The 21,975-nt window shown below is 38.2% G+C and overlaps 1 protein-coding gene across 4 annotated transcripts in view; it reads left to right on the top strand.

Annotated features, from left to right (window-relative positions):
- The window catches only part of CFAP299 (cilia and flagella associated protein 299), a 586,991-nt gene that overhangs the window by 10,020 nt on the left and 554,996 nt on the right, over positions 1-21,975 (top strand). For all 4 annotated transcript variants that reach the window (XM_019829323.3, XM_003985248.5, XM_045056173.1 and 1 more), the window contains exon 2: positions 3,247-3,377. In XM_019829323.3, the coding sequence (XP_019684882.1) occupies positions 3,247-3,377 (131 nt within the window). The remainder of the gene's footprint in view (positions 1-3,246; positions 3,378-21,975) is intronic.

Below are 21,975 nucleotides of genomic sequence, written 5' to 3'. Positions count from 1 at the left end.
AATGAAGGGATACATTATGTAAAATAAAATACCTCTCAGAGGTAATACAAGGCTTGGGACAATGGGATGACATCTTTAAAGTGTTGAAAAGTCAAAAGTCAACCTGGAACACTAATCCAGCAAAAATGTCTTTCAAAAATGAATGTGAAATATATTTTTTTCAGTCAAACAATAGCCAAGATAATTTGTTAGCAGACCCACACTACAGAAAATGTCAAAGTTTTTTAGGTAGAAGGAAAATCATATCAGTAAGAAACTTGGATCTACACAAAGGAACGAAAAGCACCAGAAACGCTTAATATGTGAATAAGTAAAAATATTTTAGTAGTTTGTCTCTTTAAAGATAATATCTTTAAAGATAATTGACCATTTAAAGTGGACAGATGGGGGCGTCTGGGTGGTGGCTCAGTCGGTTGAGCCTCAGACTGGCTCAGGTCATGATTTCGCGGTTTGTGGGTTCGAGCCCTGTGTGGGGCTCTGTGCTGACAGCCCAGAGTCTGGAACCTGCTTCAGATTCTGTGTTTCCTTCTCTCTGCTCCTCCCCCACTCACACTGTCTCTCTCTTTCTCAAAAATAAACATTTAAAAAATAAAAAAAATAAAGTGGACAGATGACTTATGATTCTACTAGTGGTAATGGTTGGTGAGGCAACCAACTTGAACTTTCTCCTTATTTTCTCAGTAGGTCTTGTTTCTTGTTACAATATAAATTAACATAGATGAGTGTAGAACTACCCAGATCATTTTGTGTGGCCCAGGTAAGGCACACAAATGCACAATTCACTCCAATATATGAAACTAATACAACAACTTTTTAATGGTCTTTATTATGTAAAATACTGTGTTGATCACAAGCCATTGATATTCTTCTGGAAAACTCCCACAGTCTCACAGAGTTTAGCTGAGAATTCTTCCCATATGCCCACGTTTAGTAATAGATTTATGCAAACTTATACTCAAATCATCTTTTTTGTAAATCATATCTAAAATCATTGTTTTTTTTTGTTTCTATTAAATATTAATTCCACTAGGTGGAGTCATTTGCTTAGTTTTTGTGGTTCACACTAAAGAGCTTAAAAATAACACGTACAATAAGGGAAACAAGTCAGAAAAAAGACAAATAACCCTCCCAAGATCTGGTGCTTTGGGCTATATTAGCTTGGCAGACGTATCTTCATTACTACGCAGAGTTCACTACAGTTGACCTTTGAACAGCAAAAAGGTTAGAGGCACCAAACTCCGTGCAGTCGAAAATCTGTATATAACTTTTGAGTCCCCCAAAACGTTACCAATAGCCTACTGTTGACTGGAAGCCTTAATGAGAACATAAACAGTTGAACAGAGAACTTAAACATACATACACACGTACATATTTTGTATGTCATATATATCATATGCTTTATTTTTGCAATCAAGTAAGTTAGAGAAAAGAATGTCAAGAACAGCAGAGAAGAGGAAATACACTCACAGTATGGTATGTATCCAAACCATAAGTTTACCTCAACTGTTTACAAGATGAATTGTCTGTTGGTACCTATATCAATATTGTCGTACAGGATACAGAACACTGTCGATGTATGTGTTACTAACACCAGACATGACAAATGAGAAGATAATGTACAGTCTGTAAGTGTTGATACATTTTAGCTTTTTGCAATAGATTTGTGTATGTTTTATGGTAGTAAATGATAGAATAGACCAGTATGTCTCTATATTTTATGCATTTTTGACACATGTAACTTTTTCTTGATTCTTTCATTATTTCTAGTCTACATGATTCATTTGTGAGTTTTTTCAAATTATTGCAAATCTCCAAAGAATTTTCCGATATATTTATTGAAAAAAATATGTGCATAAGTGAACCTGCACAGTTCATCCTTTGTTGTTTGAGGGCCAACTGTATTTGCTTTTAATGCTTAGCAAAGGACAGTAGCAAGTTTTCTAGGTTGGTAGTGTCTAAATTTTTTCTTCCCAATAGTTGGAACTTTAAAACAGCCCCTGAGGGGTGAACAGATTATTAACCAGGCATCTTAAGTTTTCTCGTTTAATCCTGTCAGATGGTTCTTTCATTCAACAGTGATGTATTCAATAAGTGTCTGTTACAAAAAGATACATATATATATATATATATATATATATATATATATATATATGCTGTTTTCACTATAGTTCAGCTATGTCATATTTAACTAAGAAGATATAAGGAACATTATTTTTTTTTATTTTAAATGTTTTTATTTATTTTTGAGAGAGAGATAGAGACAGAGTAAGTGGGAGAGGGGCAGAGAGAGAGAGGGAGACACAGAATCCGGAGCAGGCTCCAGGCTCTGAGCTGTCAGCACAGAGCCCGACATGGTGCTCGAACTCCTGAACCCTGAGATCATATCCCAAGCTGAAGTCAGACGCTCAACCGGCTGAGCCACCCAGGTGCCCCGATATAAAGAACATTATTAATGTATACATATTGAAATGTAATACTTTAGTCCTTATATCAGCAACCTAATGTAAGATGACACCTCTTCAGATAATAGGGAAATAATATTTATTCATTTTTGAAAATGCTATGCAAGTGACACAAATGTGTGGAACGTTTTTTCAAGTAGCTGTAATATAAAAGGCCTAAAGGATTGTGGGGAAACTTTTTTCAGCGTGAAGCTTTTTTGTTGCCATCTTCTTGGGTTTCTACTTTTCTGTTTTTATTGGTACCAACATTATATGGAAACAATATCTTTCCAGTTAAATAGGAAATTCATCTGCTCTTTATTTTGTATTTGAAGTTTTAATGCTCTGTGTCATCAGTTCATTGACCTCAAGGAAGGAAGTCTCTGAAATGTTGAACTTTATGAGAGCAACCCAATTCTCTTTTTGTGCAATTGGTTTTTTAAAAAGTCTTTCTTGTATGAGTACTATTGTCTCCAGTTTTATTGTTTTAAAGATACTCTATTAATTACCTACAGCTGCTCTTGTAAATGGATTAAAAACACAACAGACTTTTGTCCTCCAATCCCTTAGAGAAAATCTAGTGACTGATGTTATTTCCTTTTTTTTCCCCTCTTCATCTTTCATCTGTGGGAAAAGGATGACAAATCAGATGTTTATGAAAGTATTGTTAGAAAGGATTCTGAGTTTTCATATCTAATATGTCTCATTTTAAGATAATTCTGATTTTTTCCTTTATTCAGCATATATCGGATAAAATAAGATGTCTAATTCGTGCACAAATCTTACAACTGATTTTTCTCTTTAGGATGAAGGCCTGGCTCGCCAGTTGGTGGAGCTAGGCTACCGGGGGACTGGAGAGGTGGTGAAAAGGGAAGATTTTGAAGCAAGGAAGGCAGCTATAGAGATTGCAAGGCTGGCTGAAAGAACTCAGAAAAAGTAAGTGTCTATGTTTCCAACCTGGGTTTTATATTATATTGTAGAGTCTCTGTAAAAGCCCAATCTCGCTGGCATTGTTGTCATTTAGGAACACGGGCCGGAGCGGGTAGAACTTAGAATATCCTCAGCATGTGCTCTGCAGACCAGGGACTGAAGGAACTGTGACATGCTTGCAGGAAGCCACATGTAGCTTTGAGCTACTAACTTAAGAAATAGAAGTCCCCAAATACAGTCATTATACTGAAAGTCTTGTTAGAAAGTAAGGCAGTGTTATAGGCTTTATGTATTTATATAGTAAAAAATATGAATGACTTTTGTCTTAGAATTCTTTGTACTTTTGAGACCTTTACATCTTTGGCATCATTTATGTTCTTACATTTTTGTGAACATTGATTCATTTCACTTTATTAACGGTCTCTGGCTTTTGTTAATGTGACTAATATATAGTTACATAAAATAGGAATCTAATTAAGTATATTAAACATATTATAAAAGAGATGTACACCTAAAGTGAACTATATCAACTGATAAGCTATTATGAAAGATGTGACAAAGCAGGACACCTGGGTGCCTCAGTTGGTTAAGCGTTCGACTCTTGATTTTGGCTCAGGTCATGATCTCAGGGTCATGAGATTGAGTCCCATGTGGGCCTCTGTGCTGGGTGTGGAGCCTGCATAAGATTCTTTCTCTCTCTCTCCCTCTCCCTCTCCCTCTCCCTCTCCCTCTCCCTCTCCCTCTCCCTCTCCCTCTCCCTCTCCCCCTCTCCCCCTCTCCCTCCCTCCCTCCCTCCCTCCCTCTCCTCTCCTCTGCGCACAAGTTCTCTCTCTCTCCCTCTCTCTCAAAAAAAGAATAAAATAAAAAAAAAAGATGTGACAAAGCAATTATCTATTTACCTTTTAAAAATGAATGCTAATGTTGTAAATGTTGGAGAGGACAATTACTTAGAAATTGGTGTATTATTCTTAAGTATAATTTTAAACTACCCCAAAATTATGAGTAGAAATTTCTCATGTGTTTATTATAGCACATAACGTTTGGGAGTGGAACATGAACTAGTTCCAGGAGTGTGCGATTTTAATTGATTGTTCTAGTAGTTACTGTGTTTCATTACCATAGAATATTGGGATTTAATATATCGACATTTGGTAATGTATTAGTTATCTGATGCTGCCATAACACATTACTACAAGCTTAGTGGCTTAAAACAACACAAATGTTTTTATTCATAATGTTCTGTGGGTCAGAAGTCAAGGGTACATTGGCTCAGCTGGGTTCTCTGGTCAGTACATCACACGGTTGAAATCCTGGTGTTTGCTGGACTGAGCCCTCTTCTGGAGGCTCTGAAGATGAATCTGCTTCCAGATGCATTCAGGTTGTTGGCCGAATTCAGTTCCTTGTGACTGTGGAACCCTGAGACCCCCATTTCTTTGTCAGCTGTCATTCTGGGGGCTGGTCTTTTGGGGGCTGGGCTGTGGGGTCCTACAGGCTGCCCACATTCCTCCTCATGCTTTCTGTGTGGTCCCCTTCCAGCAAGAGGAGGTCAAGATTCTCTTGCCCTTCAAATCTCTCTGAGTTCTCCTTCTGCAGCATCTTTCCTTATTCCAACCAGAGAAAGATCTCTCCTTTTAGGGGCTTATGTGGTCACACTGGGTTCATCTAGATTATCCTGATAATATCCCTGTTTTAGGGTCTATAACCTTCATTACATCTGCAAAGTCCCTTTTTCCATGTAATATAACATGTTCACAGTCTTCAGGAATTAGGGCATGGGCATCCTGGGAGGTGGGCATTCTGTTTACCACAGGTAATTTACATAAAATTTTGATAATTTATTCAACATCGTTACGCAGGACTTCTATTCTTAAAAATTTGAAATGATGCCAAGTATATGTGTACAATGTGATGTGTCTTATATAGACTACCAGGGGAGTCTTCTCTTTCTGTATCAGTAAATGTTTATCAGGAGCAAAAGTGGACAGAGTTTTGTGAGATTTTATAAGGAATTAAAATATATTCATATTTTATTAGAGGTGTGCCCTATTTCCTAGTAAGAGGAGTGGGCCACGGTTAAAGTGCAAGTGTACATGTCCATTTTGTGTTTGAGGATCAAAGTGAGTATTCACTCCATGCAATAGTCTCTTTAACTGGCCAGAACTGGAAGTCATCAGGCTGCTTAAGTACCCACCATGGGAGGCTAATCCCCACCCAGTGTTGCTAGAATCCCAAGGCCTTTCATCTGCAAATCTTCTCTGAGTGATTTTGTAATGGGATGGGCCCCATATGTTGCCTCTTGCCCCATCTGGAAGTCACTTTGCTCCTTTCCCTCCCAGGTCTATTGTAGTTTCTTGACAGCAGGGCCAGCAGAGGGTGACCTAGAGCCAAATATGCCCTGGGCCTAGATTTGCTGGAGAATCACTTTGAAAAATACACATGAACATCTGCCCGTCTGCCAATTGGTGCCAACATGGAAACGCTTGATTCTACTATCAGATTACCTTATATTAACTTATCTAATGTGCAGGTGAGGAGTCCCACGTAGATCCCAATCCTCTGGTCTGGTAATCATAGAGCACCCATGGTGGGGTACCTGGGTGGCTCTGTTGAGTGTCCTACTCTTGATTTCAGTTCAGGTCATGATCTTGGGGTCATGGGGTCATGCTGTCAGTGTGGAGCCTAATTGGGATTCTATTTCCTCTCTCTCTGTCCCTCTCCCTCACTTACACACTTTCTCTCAATACAAAACAAAAAAACAAGTGATGGCACCTAAAAGTAAGTTATTTACTTTGATTAGTTTCAGAGGGGGAGTCTAGAGAGAAGAAAGTTAGATATTGGAGGGAGCACTGTGATGAAGGGGTGTTTTGATAAGGACTTCTCCAAAAGAGGGCATAAGGTGAAAAAAAATTATTGTGGGCTTTTGATTTACTCATTCACTTTATAAATACTCATAACACAACTATATTGCATTAGGCACTGTGCTAAATGCTGGGGATATGATAGAACATAGGACAATCCCTGCCCTTAAGAAATTTGAGCACTAGATAAATGAGAGACGATTACATCGCTGGTGGGACTGTGAAACAGAAAACAGTTTAGGGGCTCTTTAAAATGTTACACACAGAGTTACCATATGACCCAGCAATTCCTTTCCTAGGCATCTCTCCAAGGGGATTGAAAACCTAGGTCCAGGGGCGCCTGGGTGGCGCAGTCGGTTAAGTGTCTGACTTCAGCCAGGTCACGATCTCGCGGTCCGTGAGTTCGAGCCCCGCGCCAGGCTCTGGGCTGATGGCTCAGAGCCTGGAGCCTGTTTCCGATTCTGTCTCTCTCTCTCTCTGCCCCTCCCCCGTTCATGCTCTGTCTCTCTCTGTCCCAAAAATAAATAAAAAACGTTGAAAAAAAAAATTAAAACCTAGGTCCACTTAAAAACTTGTTCACTAATGTTCATAGCAGCATTAGTCATAGTCACCATAAAGTGGAAATAATCCTGGGACGCCTGGGTGGCTCAGGTGGTTAAGCATCTGACTTCGGCTCAGGTCATGATCTCACAGTTTATGGGTTCGAGTCCCACATTGGCTCTGTGCTAACAGCTTGGAGCCTGGAGCCTGCTTTGGATTCTGTGTCTCTTCCTCTTTCTGCTTCTCCCCCATTCGTGCATGCTCTGTCTCTCAAAAATAAATAAAAGTTACAAAAAAATTTAAAAAAAAAGTGGAAATAATCTGAATGTCCATCACCTGATCAATGGGTTAAAAAAAAATTGGCATATAGATACAATGGGATATTATTCAGCCATAAAAAGGAGTGAAGTACATATTGTTACATGCTACAACAAAGATAAACCTTGAAGACACCAGGCTAAGTGAAAGAAGTGAGAAAAAAAGACTATAAACTGTGTAGTTCCATTTACATAACGTGTCCAAAGTAGGTAATTGCATAAAATGCATAGACAGAGGGAGACTTGTAGTTGCCAAGGGCTGGCAGGAAGGGTGAATGGGAAATGACTGCTAATAGGTACGAGTTTTCTTTTTGGGTTGATAAAATGTTCCAGACTTAGATACTGGAGATGATTGCACAGCTTTGTAAATGCACTAAAGACATTGAATTGTACACCTTAAAAGTTTGAATTTTATGGCATGTGAATTATGGCTCAATAAAAACAAATAGGACAGAAAATCATGCATTCCGTCAGAGGCGCTGTGGTGACACCCTGAAGCGGCACTAAGTCAAGATTTGGTGGATGGGAAGAACAGGGCAAGCTCTTCGGAAGGCATGACGGCTAACTTCACTCTTAAAGGATAAGTAGGAATTAACCAGGCAAAGAAGTATGTGGAGATGGACACATCCTGTGACAAACTCCATCTGGTGACAAACTCCTGTTCTTCACAGATCTTTCTCTCTACCTCTTTGTCTTAACATACATCTGTTCTCTTGCTGAGACTTTTCCCCCTAAAGCCCTGCCAGCTAGAGGCCACTTGTTTCTACACTTTCTGGGGTGGTGTGGTAGTGAGTGGGTTTTTCATTCTGCCTAGTTCCCACAATCTTTGCTTCAAAACCATCTCTGCTTTATTATCATGTAAACATCATCTCTCATCTGTCCTGCACTGAGATTCATGGCAGCTGGTATAGTGGCCATAAGGCAGAGGCTTTAAATGTTGTGAAGAAGGAATGGGTATAGTTTAGTTGGTGAACTTTTTGTCGAGACTGAATGTTCTGCTCTCCAGGGTGTGGCCATGGCATTCCCATCATAAGTTCTGGAGAATTTCCATTTGTAGTGAGAAGTTTAGTTTATTTTTTATTGAAATAAATATGTATTTTGAGACAGAGAGTGCACATGGGCGTGCACAAGTGGGGAAAGGACAGAGGGGAGAGAGAGAGAGGGAGAGAGAGAATATCCCCAGGAGGCTCCTCACTGGCAGCACAGAGCCTGACATGGGGCTTGACCTCACTAACCATGAGATCATGACCTGAGCCGAAATCAAGAGTTGGACACTACACCGACCGAGCCACCCAGGTGCCCAGAGAAGGTCAGTTTATTTCCACAGGTGATGGAGAGATGGACCTTAACTGTTTGCAACACAGGTTGAGTATTGGGTTCTTGGGGTATATTTAGTAGTTTAAGGCACTGTTATTCCCATCCCTTTTAGCAAGTCAACATTTATGACAGGCTCTTTACATTCACCCTGGCCCGCAGAGGAGAGCCACTGAATCTCTTTTTTAGTGAGTTTGGTTCTATTCTGACCAGTGTATTTCTGATGACCTTGGTGACTGAATCCTTCCATGGACCATAATCCTTTGATGCATCTTCTGGCCTCAGATAATATGTCTATTCTAGCATGCTCACTTTCCTGAGCCTTTAACCTTTCCTCAGAATTCTCTATGCAATGTAGGCATTTCAACCATAGTCAGTGTAGGTCATTGCTTGTTTCTAGTTTTTTTTTTTGGAGCCAGTGAGTTTGCGCCATTTTCTGGGGTCCTTGTCAAAATGCCATGTCCTGTGGTCTGAGAGAGTGCCACAAGTCAACAAATGCTGATATATTCAGTTTTATTTCTGGCTTTTCTGGTCTAGATTCCTCTCCCCAGTCCTGCTTGTAGGTGCTATCTAGGTCTTGTGGCTCCTTTCAGGTAATTCCCCTTTCCTCTCTTATCAGACCTAACATGTCCCTGGCTGTGACCTAATCTTTTATAGACCTGGTGACCAGAAGTAGAATTGGAGACACTTCCTGAGGTAGACACACGTTGTTCCTTGGGAGAAAGACCTCTGTATTTTCCTTTTACTTTGCTGCTGTGGTGGTAGGAGTGTGATAGCTCTTAATGGAGAGGTTGAGATCACTTCTTCAGGCTCAGAAGAGGTCTGGGGAGGTCGGAATCTTCAGGAACCTCTACTCAGTTGTTCGCATCCCATGTGTCAGAATCCTGGGTTTCTCAATCAGAACTCTGATTTTGGTGTATAGACCTGCCCCTGCTAAATGTCCAACTGTCTTTGGACTTGAGCCATTGTGACTATCAAATCCCCTGCTTGATTCATGTTCTGCTTGCCCCCTGCCTGAGGTGAGGACTTCTTTGTAAGCTAGCAAAGAAGCTCTGTGGCTTTTTTATTTTGTTACAGTTGTTGGTTAATTGCCCTCCACTTTGCATTATCAACCTTTAGGGCATCAATGCAATTTAGCAACAAGTATTTGTAATTGCATTATTTTCGTATTTATCATTTCCCATACATGTCAGATACCTGAATCATCCCGTTGGCTAGGGCATTCCACTTAAATTATACAGCATCCCAGTTTTCCACATGTGAATGAACTTTTTAACAGTTGGATCACTACCTTGTGCTGGGGTTGTCTGAAAATACCTCCAGGGCTGTGGACCTCCTTGTTAAAGGGCTCATGGTGAGAGATACGGTCCCCATACCCCATCTCATTGCCTGCTTCCTCAGGCTATTCCAGCTAAAGTCTGACAGAAGCTTATCTTTGTAGGAAGCAGGCCCAAAGATGGAGTTAAGAATTCAAAAGGTTAACTGGGAGGTAATAAAAAGAAAAGGTGGAAGCAAGATTAGACCAGAGAAGTGTTAGACCTTAATGCTCACCTGGCAGAGACTCTGTCACATCAGTGGAATGTTTGCCCAGCAGATCACCTGTTAGAGAGGTCCCACATTTGGTGGAGACTGTTTGATCTTCGAACCATTGTCTGTGGAGGCCACCCTGAGAACAGCATGACATCTGCTTATTTGTTGAGGCTAACCAAAAAAATTAACTGGAAGCAATCAGCTATCCATATTTCTTGAATTCCTTTCAGGAAGCAAGTCCTTTAATTTTACAACTCATTTGTGAAAGTTGGATGTATTGCTGTTTTTACATTTTTTAATGTGATGAATTGTGACAAACATATACAGTAGTGAGACTCTCACGACAGTCTTCATCACCCCCAAAAGTTTCCTCATACCCCTTTGTATTTATGCCCTCCTCCCAGTCCCTGACAGCATCATCTGATTTCTATCCTTAGAGTTTTGCCTTTTCCAGGATGTCATATCAAATAGAATCATATAGTATGTAGCCATTTTTTTTCACTAAGGTTTTTGAGACCAGGGAGTTGCATGTATCTTTCTTTTTGTTTATTAATAAGTAGTATTCTTTTTTATGGATGGACAACAATATGTGTATCCATCCATTCTCCAGTGATGGATAGTTAGTTGTTTCTAGTTTTAGGCTTTTCTGACAAACCTGCTGTAAATATTCACAAATAGGTCTTTGTAAGAACACATATTTCCATTTATCTTAGGTAAGTGCCCAAGAGTGGAATGGCTGATTCATATGGCAGGTGTCTATTTAATTTTATAAAAAACTTCCAAACTACTTTCCAAAGTATCATTTTATGTTCCCACTAGCAATGTCTGAGAGCTCCACTTGTCCCACTTCTTTGATAACACATGTGGTATTGTCAGTTTAATAAGTAGTGAGTGTAATGGTTTCTGATTACAGTTTTGGGGTATTGTTCCTTACTAAGAGTGTTGCACATCTTTCCATGTGCTCCTTTGCCGTACATATCTCTTCTTGGGTGAAATGTCTTCTTCTTATTGATTATAATTGCTCTTCATATATTCTGGTTATAAGTTCTTTGGCAAATATACATTTTGTAAATGTTTTCTTTTATCTTTTTGTGCATATTTTTCCTTAATGGTATTTTGCAAACAGTAGAAGATTTTAATTTTGATTAAGTGCAACTTACTGTTTTTTTAATCATTCAGTTTTATTTTGTATGCCCGAAGAATTATTTGCATATTATAAGGTCATAAATATTTTCCTTTATTTTATTCTAGGACTCTTAGAATTTTAGGTGTTACCTTTAGGTATATAATTCATTGAGATTTTTTTTTTTTTGGTATGTTTTGCAAGGTAAGAGTCAAAGATTTTTGTTTGTTTTGTTTTTAAATTTGGATTTCCAGTTGTCAGTAGTATTTATTGAAAGGCTATCCTTTCTCCATTGGATTTTGAAGACACCTTTGCCAATAATCAATTGACTGTATGTATGAGTCTATTTCTAATGGATTTTCTATCCTATTCTGTGGACCTATATGTGTCCATCATTGTGCAAATAACACATTATCATGTTGCATCAGGTAATACGAGTCCTCCAATCTTGTTCTTTTTTGTTTTTCTTTAGAGAGAGAGAGAGAGAGAGAGAGAGAGAAAGGGAGCGGGAGAGAAAGAATATATCTCAAGCAAGCCCCACACTCAGCATGGAGCCCAATGCAGGGTTCAATCCCATGATGTTGGGATCGTGACCTAAGCCAGAATCAAGAGTCAGACGCTCGATGGACTGAGTCACCCAGGCACCCCTCTGGTTCTTCTTTTTAAAACTTGTTTTGAGGGGTGCCTGGGTGGCTCATTTGTTCAGTGTCTGAGTTCAGCTCAAGTCATGATCTCGTGGTTCATGAGTTCGAGCCCCGTGTCAGGCTCTCTGCTATCAGTACAGAGCCTGCTTCAGATCCTCTGCCTGCCTCTCCCTCACTCTGTCTCTCAAAAATAAATAAAAATATTAAAAAAAAAACACACTTGTTTTGAATTCTAGGTCCTTTGGGTTTCCATGTAAAGTTTAGAATAATCTTGTCAAATTGTACAAATAGACCAACCAATATATTATCTGAATCTGTAGATAAATTTGGGGAGAATAATATGTTAACATATTGGGTTTTCTGACATATGAACACTGTATAACTTCCATTTATTCAGATCTTGGTTATTTCTCTCTGAAGTATTCTGTAGTTTTCTCTGTATAAATCTTGTACATGTTTTATTAGATTTAATCCTTCGAATTTCATCTTTGTCATGCTATTTTAAATGCTATTGTCTTTTAAATGTTAGTTTCCAATTGGCTATATATAATATATAAAAGTGAAATGGATTTTCTGTAGTGACCTTGTGTCATAACTTTCTTCAACTTACTACGTCTAGTAGCATTTTTTTGTGTGTGTGATTTTTTTTTTGTAGAAGAACATCAATAAAAACTTTTACTTCTCTTTTTGTATGCTTTTTTCCCTCTCCTTCATGTACTACGTAAAGGCTGGAAGATAATGCTTAATAAAAGTAGAAAGAATAGACATCTTTGCTTTTTCCCCAACCCTAAGAAACATTTTCTCTTTCATTATTAACTATTATGTTGGCTATAGGTTTTTTGTAGATGATATTTATTAGGGTGAAGAAATTCTACTTCTACTTTGCTAAGAGGGTTTTTTTTTATGATAAAAGTCAGATTTTTTCAAGTGATGCTTTTCTATTTATTGAAATGATATTATGGCTTTCACTTTTAGTCTGTTGCTAAAGTCAATTACATTGATTAATTTTAAGGTTTAATTACCCTTGCATTTCTGGGTTAAACTTACCTTCCTTATGGCATGTATGTATTGTTGGATTCTACTTGCCAATAGGATGTTTGCTTCCATTTTTGTGAAGGATGATTGTCTTCAGTTTTTTTTTTTTCCCCCTTGTAAATGTGTTTTCTTCATTTTGTATTGAGGTAGTTTTGGTCCCATAAAGTGCCTTGGGAAGTTTTACTTATCTTTCAAATATTCTGGAAATAATATGTAGAGTTGATATTATTTCTTCCTTAATTGTTTGATAGCAGTTACCAGTGAAACCTAGCCCTGACATTTTCTTTATGAGAAGCCTGTTAACTACAAATTTAATTTCTTGTAGATAATAGGGAAGTTTTGGTTACTTATTTCTTTTGGAGTAAGATTTTGTAGTTTGTATTTTTCACGTAAATTTTTCACTACATTTGTGTATCAGACATACAGGCACAAAAATTTCATATTTTTATATCATTTTTGTTATATCATTTTAATATACGTAGACTCTGTAAGGATGTTCCCTCTTTCATTCCTCATGCTAGTAAGTTGATCCTAATTTAACTATATGGAAGTTTACTAATTTTTTCAAAGAATTAGCTTTTGAACTTGAATGATTTTCTCTAGTATTTGTCTCTTTGCTATTTCATTGGTTTCTGCTCTGTATTACCTCAGATTGCATTCGGTTTAGTTTTTTTCTTTTTCTCGGGTCTTAGGTGGAATCTTAGATAGTGATGTTAGGCCTTTCTTCTTTTCTAATGTAAAGTTTAATGCTATATATTTTCCTCTTGTTACTATTTCAGCTACATTTCAACAATTTTGATGTTTGTTTTGATTTTCATTCAATTCAAAAGATTTTAAAATTTCCTTTGCGGCCCAGTTATTTTGAATTTGTTTAACTTCCAAATATTATAGCTTTTCTAAGTATCTTTTTTTCTCCTAAGTTTATTTATTCATTTTGAGAGAGAGAGAGAGCACATGCGTGCAAGCAGGGCACAGACAGAGAGAGAGGGAGAGAGAATCCCAAACAGGCTCCATGCTGTCAATGCAGAGCCCTGCTCTGCTGTGCAGAGCTCAGTCTCACAAAGCTTGAGATCATGACCTGACCGAAAATCAAGAGTCAGACGCTTAACCACCTGAGCTACTCAGACGCCCCTCTAATATCTTTTTGATATCGATTTCTAGTTAAATTCTATTATAAAAGGAGAATATATATTCTGTATGGTTTTATTCTTTTAAAATGTACTGAGATATGTTATTTTGCCCCAGAATATCGGTTATGTCAGTGACTGTTCCAGGTTCGCTTGAAAACATTTTGCTGTTGTAGGTGGAAAATTCTACAAAAGACAGTTAGGTCAATTTGCTTGATTGTGTTTTCAGACTTTCTGTATTCTTACTGATTTTCTGTCTACTTGCTCTGTCAATTAATAAGAAATGAGTGTTGCCAACTCCAACTATAATAATGGATTTTTCTGTATATTTTTTCAGTTTTATCTGTTTTTGCTTTATGTGTTTTGATGCATACACTTCATGATTTCTATGTTTTCTTGACATAAAAGTCAAGAAATGACTCCTATAGCATTTCTTTTTTACTATTCTTTGTATCCCTGATAGTAATTCCTTTATCTGAAATTTGCATCTTCTGATACTTATAGAGTTACTTGAGTTTTTTTTTTTTTAATTTTTTTAAACGTTTATTTATTTTTGAGACAGAGAAAGACAGAGCATGAACAGGGGAGGGGCAGAGAGAGAGGGAGACACAGAATCTGAAACAGGCTCCAGGCTCTGAGCTGTCAGCACAGAGCCCAACGCGGGGCTCGAACTCACGGCCAGTGAGATCATGACCTGAGCCGAAGTCAAACGCTTAACCGACCAAGCCACCCAGGCGCCCCTTGAGGTTTTAAATAGTATTTGCATGGTATATTTTTCTACTTTTACTTTTAACTTACCAATATTTATATATTTAAGATGGATTTCTTATGGACAGCATATATTTGAATCTTGCTTTTTTAAACTCAGTCTTCAAGCACTGCCTTTAATTGGTATATTTGGGTGATTTATGTTTTCATGATTATATATATGTTTTAAATCTATCATCTTGCTGTTTCTGTGTCAGATTTTTACCTTTTCCTGCCTTCCTTTAAATATAGTTTTCAAAAATGATTCCATTTAATCTCATACTTGACTTATTTATACCTCTTTAAGCTTTCTTTTTTTTAGTGATTGCTCTTTTAAAAATTAGTGTTTGCTGGAGTTGGTAACATTCAGCTTTAGCTTTTAATAGTCTACATTCAAATAATATTATGACTCCTTTACATAGTGTGAAAGATCTTTGCCCGGGTTCCATTCATTCTTCGCATGTATGTTCTATTTTTGCCATACGTTTTTACTTCTAAGTGTGTTGCAAATTCTACAGTACATTGTTAATAAGACTGTGATCTTTTTAAGTGATTCAAAATGAAATATATTCTTTTTTAAATGTTTATTTCAGAGAGAGAGAGAGAGAGAGCGAGTGTGCAAGAGTGAGAGCATAAGCAGGGGAGGGGCAGAGAGAGGGGGAGACACAGAATCCGAAGCAGGCTCCAGGCTCTGAGCTGTCAGCACAGAGCCTGATGCAGGGCTTGAACTCACAGACTGCAAGATCATGACCTGAACGAAATTCTGCTGCTTAACCAACTGAGCTATCCAGGTATGCCTGAAATACATTCTTTTACATTTATCCTCATTTGATCATTTTTGGTACTTTTCATTTCTTTGTGTGCATCAGAACTTCTATTTGAGAGGGAAGTTTTAACTCGATAACTTCTTTTAAGCTTCCTTATTGTACAGGTCTGCTAGCAGTGAATTTTCCTCCCCTATCATTTGTTGAGAAAAGTATTTTTCCTTTGCTTTTGGAAGACATTTGTTGCTGGGTATAGAGTTCAGTTTTCAGATTCACATGCGGTGTGTCAGCAATCTCTGCACATCTGTGCCCGGGTGGTCAGGTTCACTTTCTCTCTCCCATGCTCTTGCTCTTTTTCTAGCAGCAGTGCATCTCTGTGTCTGCCGTATGACTGAAATTTAACATTTAATAGTCTGTTGGCTTAGCTTTCGTTCTGACAGTTACCATTTTCTGCATTATGAGCTTGATCAAGTGATCATTGTCAATGCTTTCACCTAAAAGATGGATCATGGGGCACCTGGGTGGCTCAGTCGGTTAAGGATCCAACTTTGGCTCAGGTCAAGATCTCATGGTTCATGAGTTCAAGCTCCCCACCCCATCAGGCTCTGTGCTGACAGCTCAGAGCCTGGAGCCTGCTTCAGATTCTGTGTCTCCCTCTCTCTCCTCTCTCATCTCTCTCTCTCTCTCTCTCTCTCTCTCTCTCTCTCTCTCTCTCTCTCAAAAGTAAATAAACATTAAAAAATAAAAAATAAATAAAAAAGATGGATCATTTCTATCTCTTAGATTTGTAAGGAGTAAGTACTGTAAGTGATACCTTGTTACTTTATGCACATAAAGTACAGTGTAATTAATTATAGTATGTTATATTATATTACTAATTATAAGAGCAATATCTTCCAATTTCTCATTAAATTCCTATATCCAATTACATAACCATGAATACTGTCAGAAATTCTTCTTAAGTTCTTTTTATTTATTTTTATGAGATAATTGACTTTGCTTCAAATTCATTAGAATTACAATTGTAGAATTATAATTCTTCTGAATAAATGCTTGTATGGAACTTGTTATTGAGAAACCATTTCAAATGCAACATTTTCCTAATATCTACGGCAAAAATAATGGATAGAGCTCTTCTCTCATGTAATTAAGGTGTGGCTAAATCAAAAGATTATTTCACAGACATTCGCTGAGACTGCAGATTATGTGATATCAATAAATGCTCACTATCAATTAGTTGGATATTTTATTTATTGTTTAAAAATATTTTTTTAATATTTATTTTATTTTTAAGAGAGGGAGAGACAGAGTGTGAGCAGGGAGGGGCAGAGAGAGAGGGAGACACAGAATCCGAAGCAGGCTTCAGGCCCTAAGCTGTCAGCACAGAGCCCGACACAGGGCTTAAACTCATGGACTGTGAGATCATGACCTCAGCCGAAGTTAGATGCTTAACCGACTGAGACACCCAGGTGCCCCAATTAGTTGGATATTTTAAATCACTGAGACCTACACACTGAATTTTTCCTCTCTTCCTCTCTCATCCCCTCACCCTCTCTCCCTCTTTTTTCATTCTCTTCCTCTCTCCAACAAGCAAGTAATTATAGATGTTGTTGATCTTTTCAAGAAACATCATAGCTATCTATTTATCTATCAACAAATGTATATTACTACTTTTTTGGTGAATACACATATGAACATATTCATAAGTGCAATTAATTTTAACTCAGGGAGTAAATAGACCCATTGCTTAGATGAACTGATTATTTTTGTATTTGACATATTGTCACCATTGCCACATTTAGTTATAGATCTTAGCCTCTTTGAGCTTAAAATAAACCTAAATAGAGTCACAGAGAAAACCATGTAGACAAAATGCAATACTGATGATAGATCAGCTAATGATAAATTAAAAAGCAAGTAAAACTGACATGTTTAAAAAAGTCATAGCCCTTTTCTTCAGAGTATCATTTAGATTCTGTTTTTGTGGTGGTTCTTAATTTAGCTATTGGCTTAAATTTTGTTAATGCATTCAGTAGTCATTCGTAATCCCTTTGTAAGTAGTTTTAAGGTTCTCTTCTCAGATTGAGTGGATTTGCTTGAGCTCTGCAGATGCCTTTAACAGCAGTTTGGGATTTCTTGAAATGTTCCCTTCCTTTGACTTTTATTACCTTATAACCTACCATTTTTCTTCTGTGTTTGCTGTTGTCTGCTATCTCTGCAGTCAGTCTCTGCTTCCTTCTTCTCACCACCTTGGATCTCTCCCCAAGGACAGTTCTTTGGTATTTTCACCTCACTTGTATTTCACTATTTTTCATCTCAACCACCTTTAGGTTTTCAGTTATCCTGAGTCAGATCTGCAGTCCTGATTTCTCTTCGGGGATTTTAGCTCCATATCTGTCCTTTAATATTATGTTGTCAAACCAATAATAAAATAAAAAAAAAACCCTCCCATTGTTCTCTTACAGGTCTGCCTGCTCCCCATACACAAATACCATTTTTTTTTAATCTAGAAGCTTTACATTTTAAGTCTACTTGGTAAGCAATTTTAAAAAGCAGTTAACGATGGATACTGGTTGACTCTTGTTTATACTTGCTCCCACATTCATACATTCGCCCCTCCTTTTGTACATTGCTAATTCAGTTTTTCTTTAGACTGACTTGGTGTATTGCAATGTCTCACCACATTGCTCAACTTCGGTTTTCCTCATTTTCTATTACTGTGTTGCCACATCATGCTTCTGTGAAACGGCTTTCACAACATCTTCTCATCCCTACCCTTTTACATTCCTTTATCTATCAGCTATCTAAATCTGCATTCCTACAAAAAGAATTTGAGGTGGTTTGCATGGGAAATATGAATCTCTTGGCAATAAGATTTTGAAAGGTGGAGAGAATAAAATATGAACGTTGAAAAAATGCAATGAAGCTGAGGTTGAGGTTAGGGCCTGAAACGTATGCTAGATTTGGGAAGATAATTCCAAGAGGAAAATATTTACATTATATAATTCCACCTGGAACAACAAAACCATTGACCATAAATGTGGATTCCTGGTTCTAAGAGGTGTAGGGGAGGCAGAATTTTCCTTGATCCTCTTAGGGTCCCTGGATGGGTCTGAAAATTAAGCTGATAAACACAGATTAACAGGAGAAAAGATTAAAATTTATTTAATATGTTTTATGTGACACAGGAGCCTTCAAGAGGGAAGAAAGACCCAAAGAAGCACACTGGAATATTTTGTGCTAGGTCTGACAAAAAATGGATGGTAGTGGAGGAAAGTGATAGGTTATGGAGTATGAGCTAATTGTAGGAAACTGGGGGATACTTAGTGAGGCTTGTTTGTTGGGGGATTCTTTGTGGCAGTCCTTTGCCTTCAGAGAAAACTATGCTCCTTTCCTTTGGGTATAGGGAGGGAGCCTCTAACATGAGAGTTTTATGACCGCTTCAAGGAAGAAGAGTGAGGAGGGAGGAGGTCAGAGTGACCTTCCACTTCTGCCTAAAATTTTCAGAATGCCAAGGTGCTGTATTTTGGGGTAGTGTGTCCTGAGCCCCATCAGAGCTGAGCTGCTTTTACCCTCTAAGGAGTTACATAATGGCAACCTAGGATGACAGAGTGAACCATGTCACCATCAACGTTTTATAGTTGTAATAATACCAAGTTTTACAGGAAAAAGCGATTCACTCTTGCCCCAAAGGATCAGTAGGAATTCTTATCCCTTACATTTCTTTTTTTTTTTAATTTTTTTTCAACGTTTATTTATTTTTGGGACAGAGAGAGACAGAGCATGAACGGGGGAGGGGCAGAGAGAGAGGGAGACACAGAATCGGAAACAGGCTCCAGGCTCTGAGCCATCAGCCCAGAGCCCGACGCGGGGCTCGAACTCACGGACCGCGAGATCATGACCTGGCTGAAGTCGGACGCTTAACCGACTGCGCCACCCAGGCGCCCCATCCCTTACATTTCTTAAAATCCTACTAAATTACCTGATTTCACCTACCAGAAATTTTCTTTTATTACTACTTATAAGCAAATATGCTGAGCAATTGTCTTAACTTCATGTTAGTCATCAGAAATGTTGCTGTTTTTATTTCTCTTTATCCAAATTGTTCTGTTTTTCCTGGCTTTCTTTTCCTCATTAGAATTCAAGAAGACATAGATTCTCAAAAATTGACATTGTTCTTGTGCTGCTTTGGATATCCAGTTGAGGCTGATCTGCTGAGACATTCAGTATGATATGGTGGGAGATTAGGAAGGTTTTCATAGTATTGTTAGGCTATTAAGGCTCAAGAGACATTGACTCTGCTTGACTTTGACTTTTATTAAAAATGTCTTACCTAGCTAGTACTCTTTTCCTCCCAGGAATTGTTTTCTGTTTTTTACGTATTCCCTTACTCATTACTTATAATCTCCCTACCTCAAGTAAACACACACACACACACACACACACACACACACACACACACACACACACACCCCAAACACATCAATCTGTTCTCCTACCTGCTTACTCATTTTTTCTACTAACCAGAGGACCAGAACACTTAACTCAGAATATAAAAGGTGCCTGCTAGACATAGGCATAGGGGCCTATATTCTTTTTTTTTTTTTTTTTTTAGGAGAGAGAGAGAGAGACAGGGAGCAAGTAAGGGAGGGGCAGGGAGGGGGGGGTGGGGAGAGAGAGAGAGAGAGAGAGAAGTGGGGCTCATCTGAGGCTTGTGTTTTTACCCAAAGCAGGGCACTGGCTCACCCAAAGTGGGGCTCGAGCACACTTAAAGCAGGACTCATACTCACCAGAAGCAGGGCTCATGCTCACCCCATGTGGGAATCAAACTCACCAACTGTGCCAAAGTCAGATGCTTAAGGACTGAACCATCCAGGCGCCCAATATATTCTATTTTTATGGTGAAGATTATTTTTAGGATTCACAGCAAAATTATTCAGTAGATTCTATATTACTTGTAAGTATTCTAATGATGTTGTTATTAGAAAATCAATCTGTATAAAGACTGGCATTAAACTAGCAATGTTTCATTCACGATCTATGAATGAAACTGTCAGTTGTTACTATTGGTGCCTCAGAACTCATTTTGTCTGCATATTTGACTACTGTGATTGCTTGGGTGCTGGAGTGAACTTGAAAGAAATGCACTGGCTGTGGTACCCATCTCAAGAGATGAGGGGAAAAATACTTATCTCGTAGTCAATCAGGACAAAAGTTTCATACATGGTTTAGGAGATGTGAATAGAGGGAGGGAAGGAAATTATTCAGAAAAAAATAGCACATGAGTCCAGAACATTGAAAGTATTTGTTTCAGAAAGCAAAGTTGATGTCAAGTCTCTTACTCCCTTTTTAATTTAAGGACCTCAGGAACATAGAATTGATTTGATTGTGCTTCTCATTTCATAGCACACTATTACCATGAGTCCCTGCTAGGCTCCTCTTTAGTGAAAAAAACTTTAAGTGTTTTCCTTCTACAACTCCCATTTTTAATCACATTTCTCTTCCTCCTCACATATGTTGGGGAGCAAGAATTTCCTCTATCCTTCAAGGTCCTTCTAGCTGGACTAAGAACCAAATTGACCTGAGACAGATTAATAGGAGTAAATCAGATTTGATAGTGTGTGTATGGGGAATCCACAAAAACATGGAAATTCTAGACAGTGAGGCAACATGATGCTTATATGAGCTAAGGAGAGGGGGAGGGGCCTGAGGACCCAAAGGGGAGAAAGACTGTTGCAGGAAGGTGAACAGAGATGTTTGGAAAACAAAGGTTGCCCTATTATGCAGACAATTTTCTTAAAGAGGAATCTCTTCTAATAGCTGTCTTCCTGGTAAAGCAGACAGTTGAGGTAAAGAGTTTTTTCCCTGAATCTGTTGGGTTGGGATTGTTTAACTCAAAATAATGTTCATACCAAAGTGGCCCATTTTGGGGTGGCCTACATTTGGTCCCTGTACACACCTATCCTAGAATATGTATTTCCCTTGCTTTCTTCCTTTAGTACATTTATCTAAATATATACTTTTTAGTAAAATGTTTAAATTTTTACAGTAATGTGAATTGCACTTTATATACTGTATTTCTTATAATTTGTTACTAGATTGTTTAGGACAGTGGGGCTTCAATGTAGGTAGTCATATCATTTGCAAATAGTATTATATTGACTTTCTTCCAATCACTTGCTTAATTTCTTCTTTTTTATTGTACTTATAATGTACTTCAGTACACGGGTGAATGGAACTGTTGATAGTGGGCTTTCTCCTTTTGTTCCTGGTTTTAAAGGGATAGTGTCTGCTGTTTTTCTGTTTATAGTGGTGTGCAGGCATGTGTGTGTGTGTGTGTGTGTGTGTGTGTGTGTGTGTGTGTGTGTGTGTTCCTGGTTTTAAAGGGATAGTGTCTGCTGTTTTTCTGTTTATAGTGGTGTGCAGGCATGTGTGTGTGTGTGTGTGTGTGTGTGTGTGTGTGTGTGTGTGTTTGTTCCTGGTTTTAAAGGGATAGTGTCTGCTGTTTTTCTGTTTATAGTGGTGTGCAGGCGTGTGTGTGTGTGTGTGTGTGTGTGTGTGTGTGTGTTTGACATGGAAAGTTCCCTTCTATAAGCAGTTAATGG

The sequence above is a fragment of the Felis catus genome, chromosome B1, assembly GCF_018350175.1.
Source record: "Felis catus isolate Fca126 chromosome B1, F.catus_Fca126_mat1.0, whole genome shotgun sequence".
Lineage (NCBI taxonomy): Eukaryota > Metazoa > Chordata > Mammalia > Carnivora > Felidae > Felis > Felis catus.
This window is presented reverse-complemented; position numbering and strand designations above follow the sequence as displayed.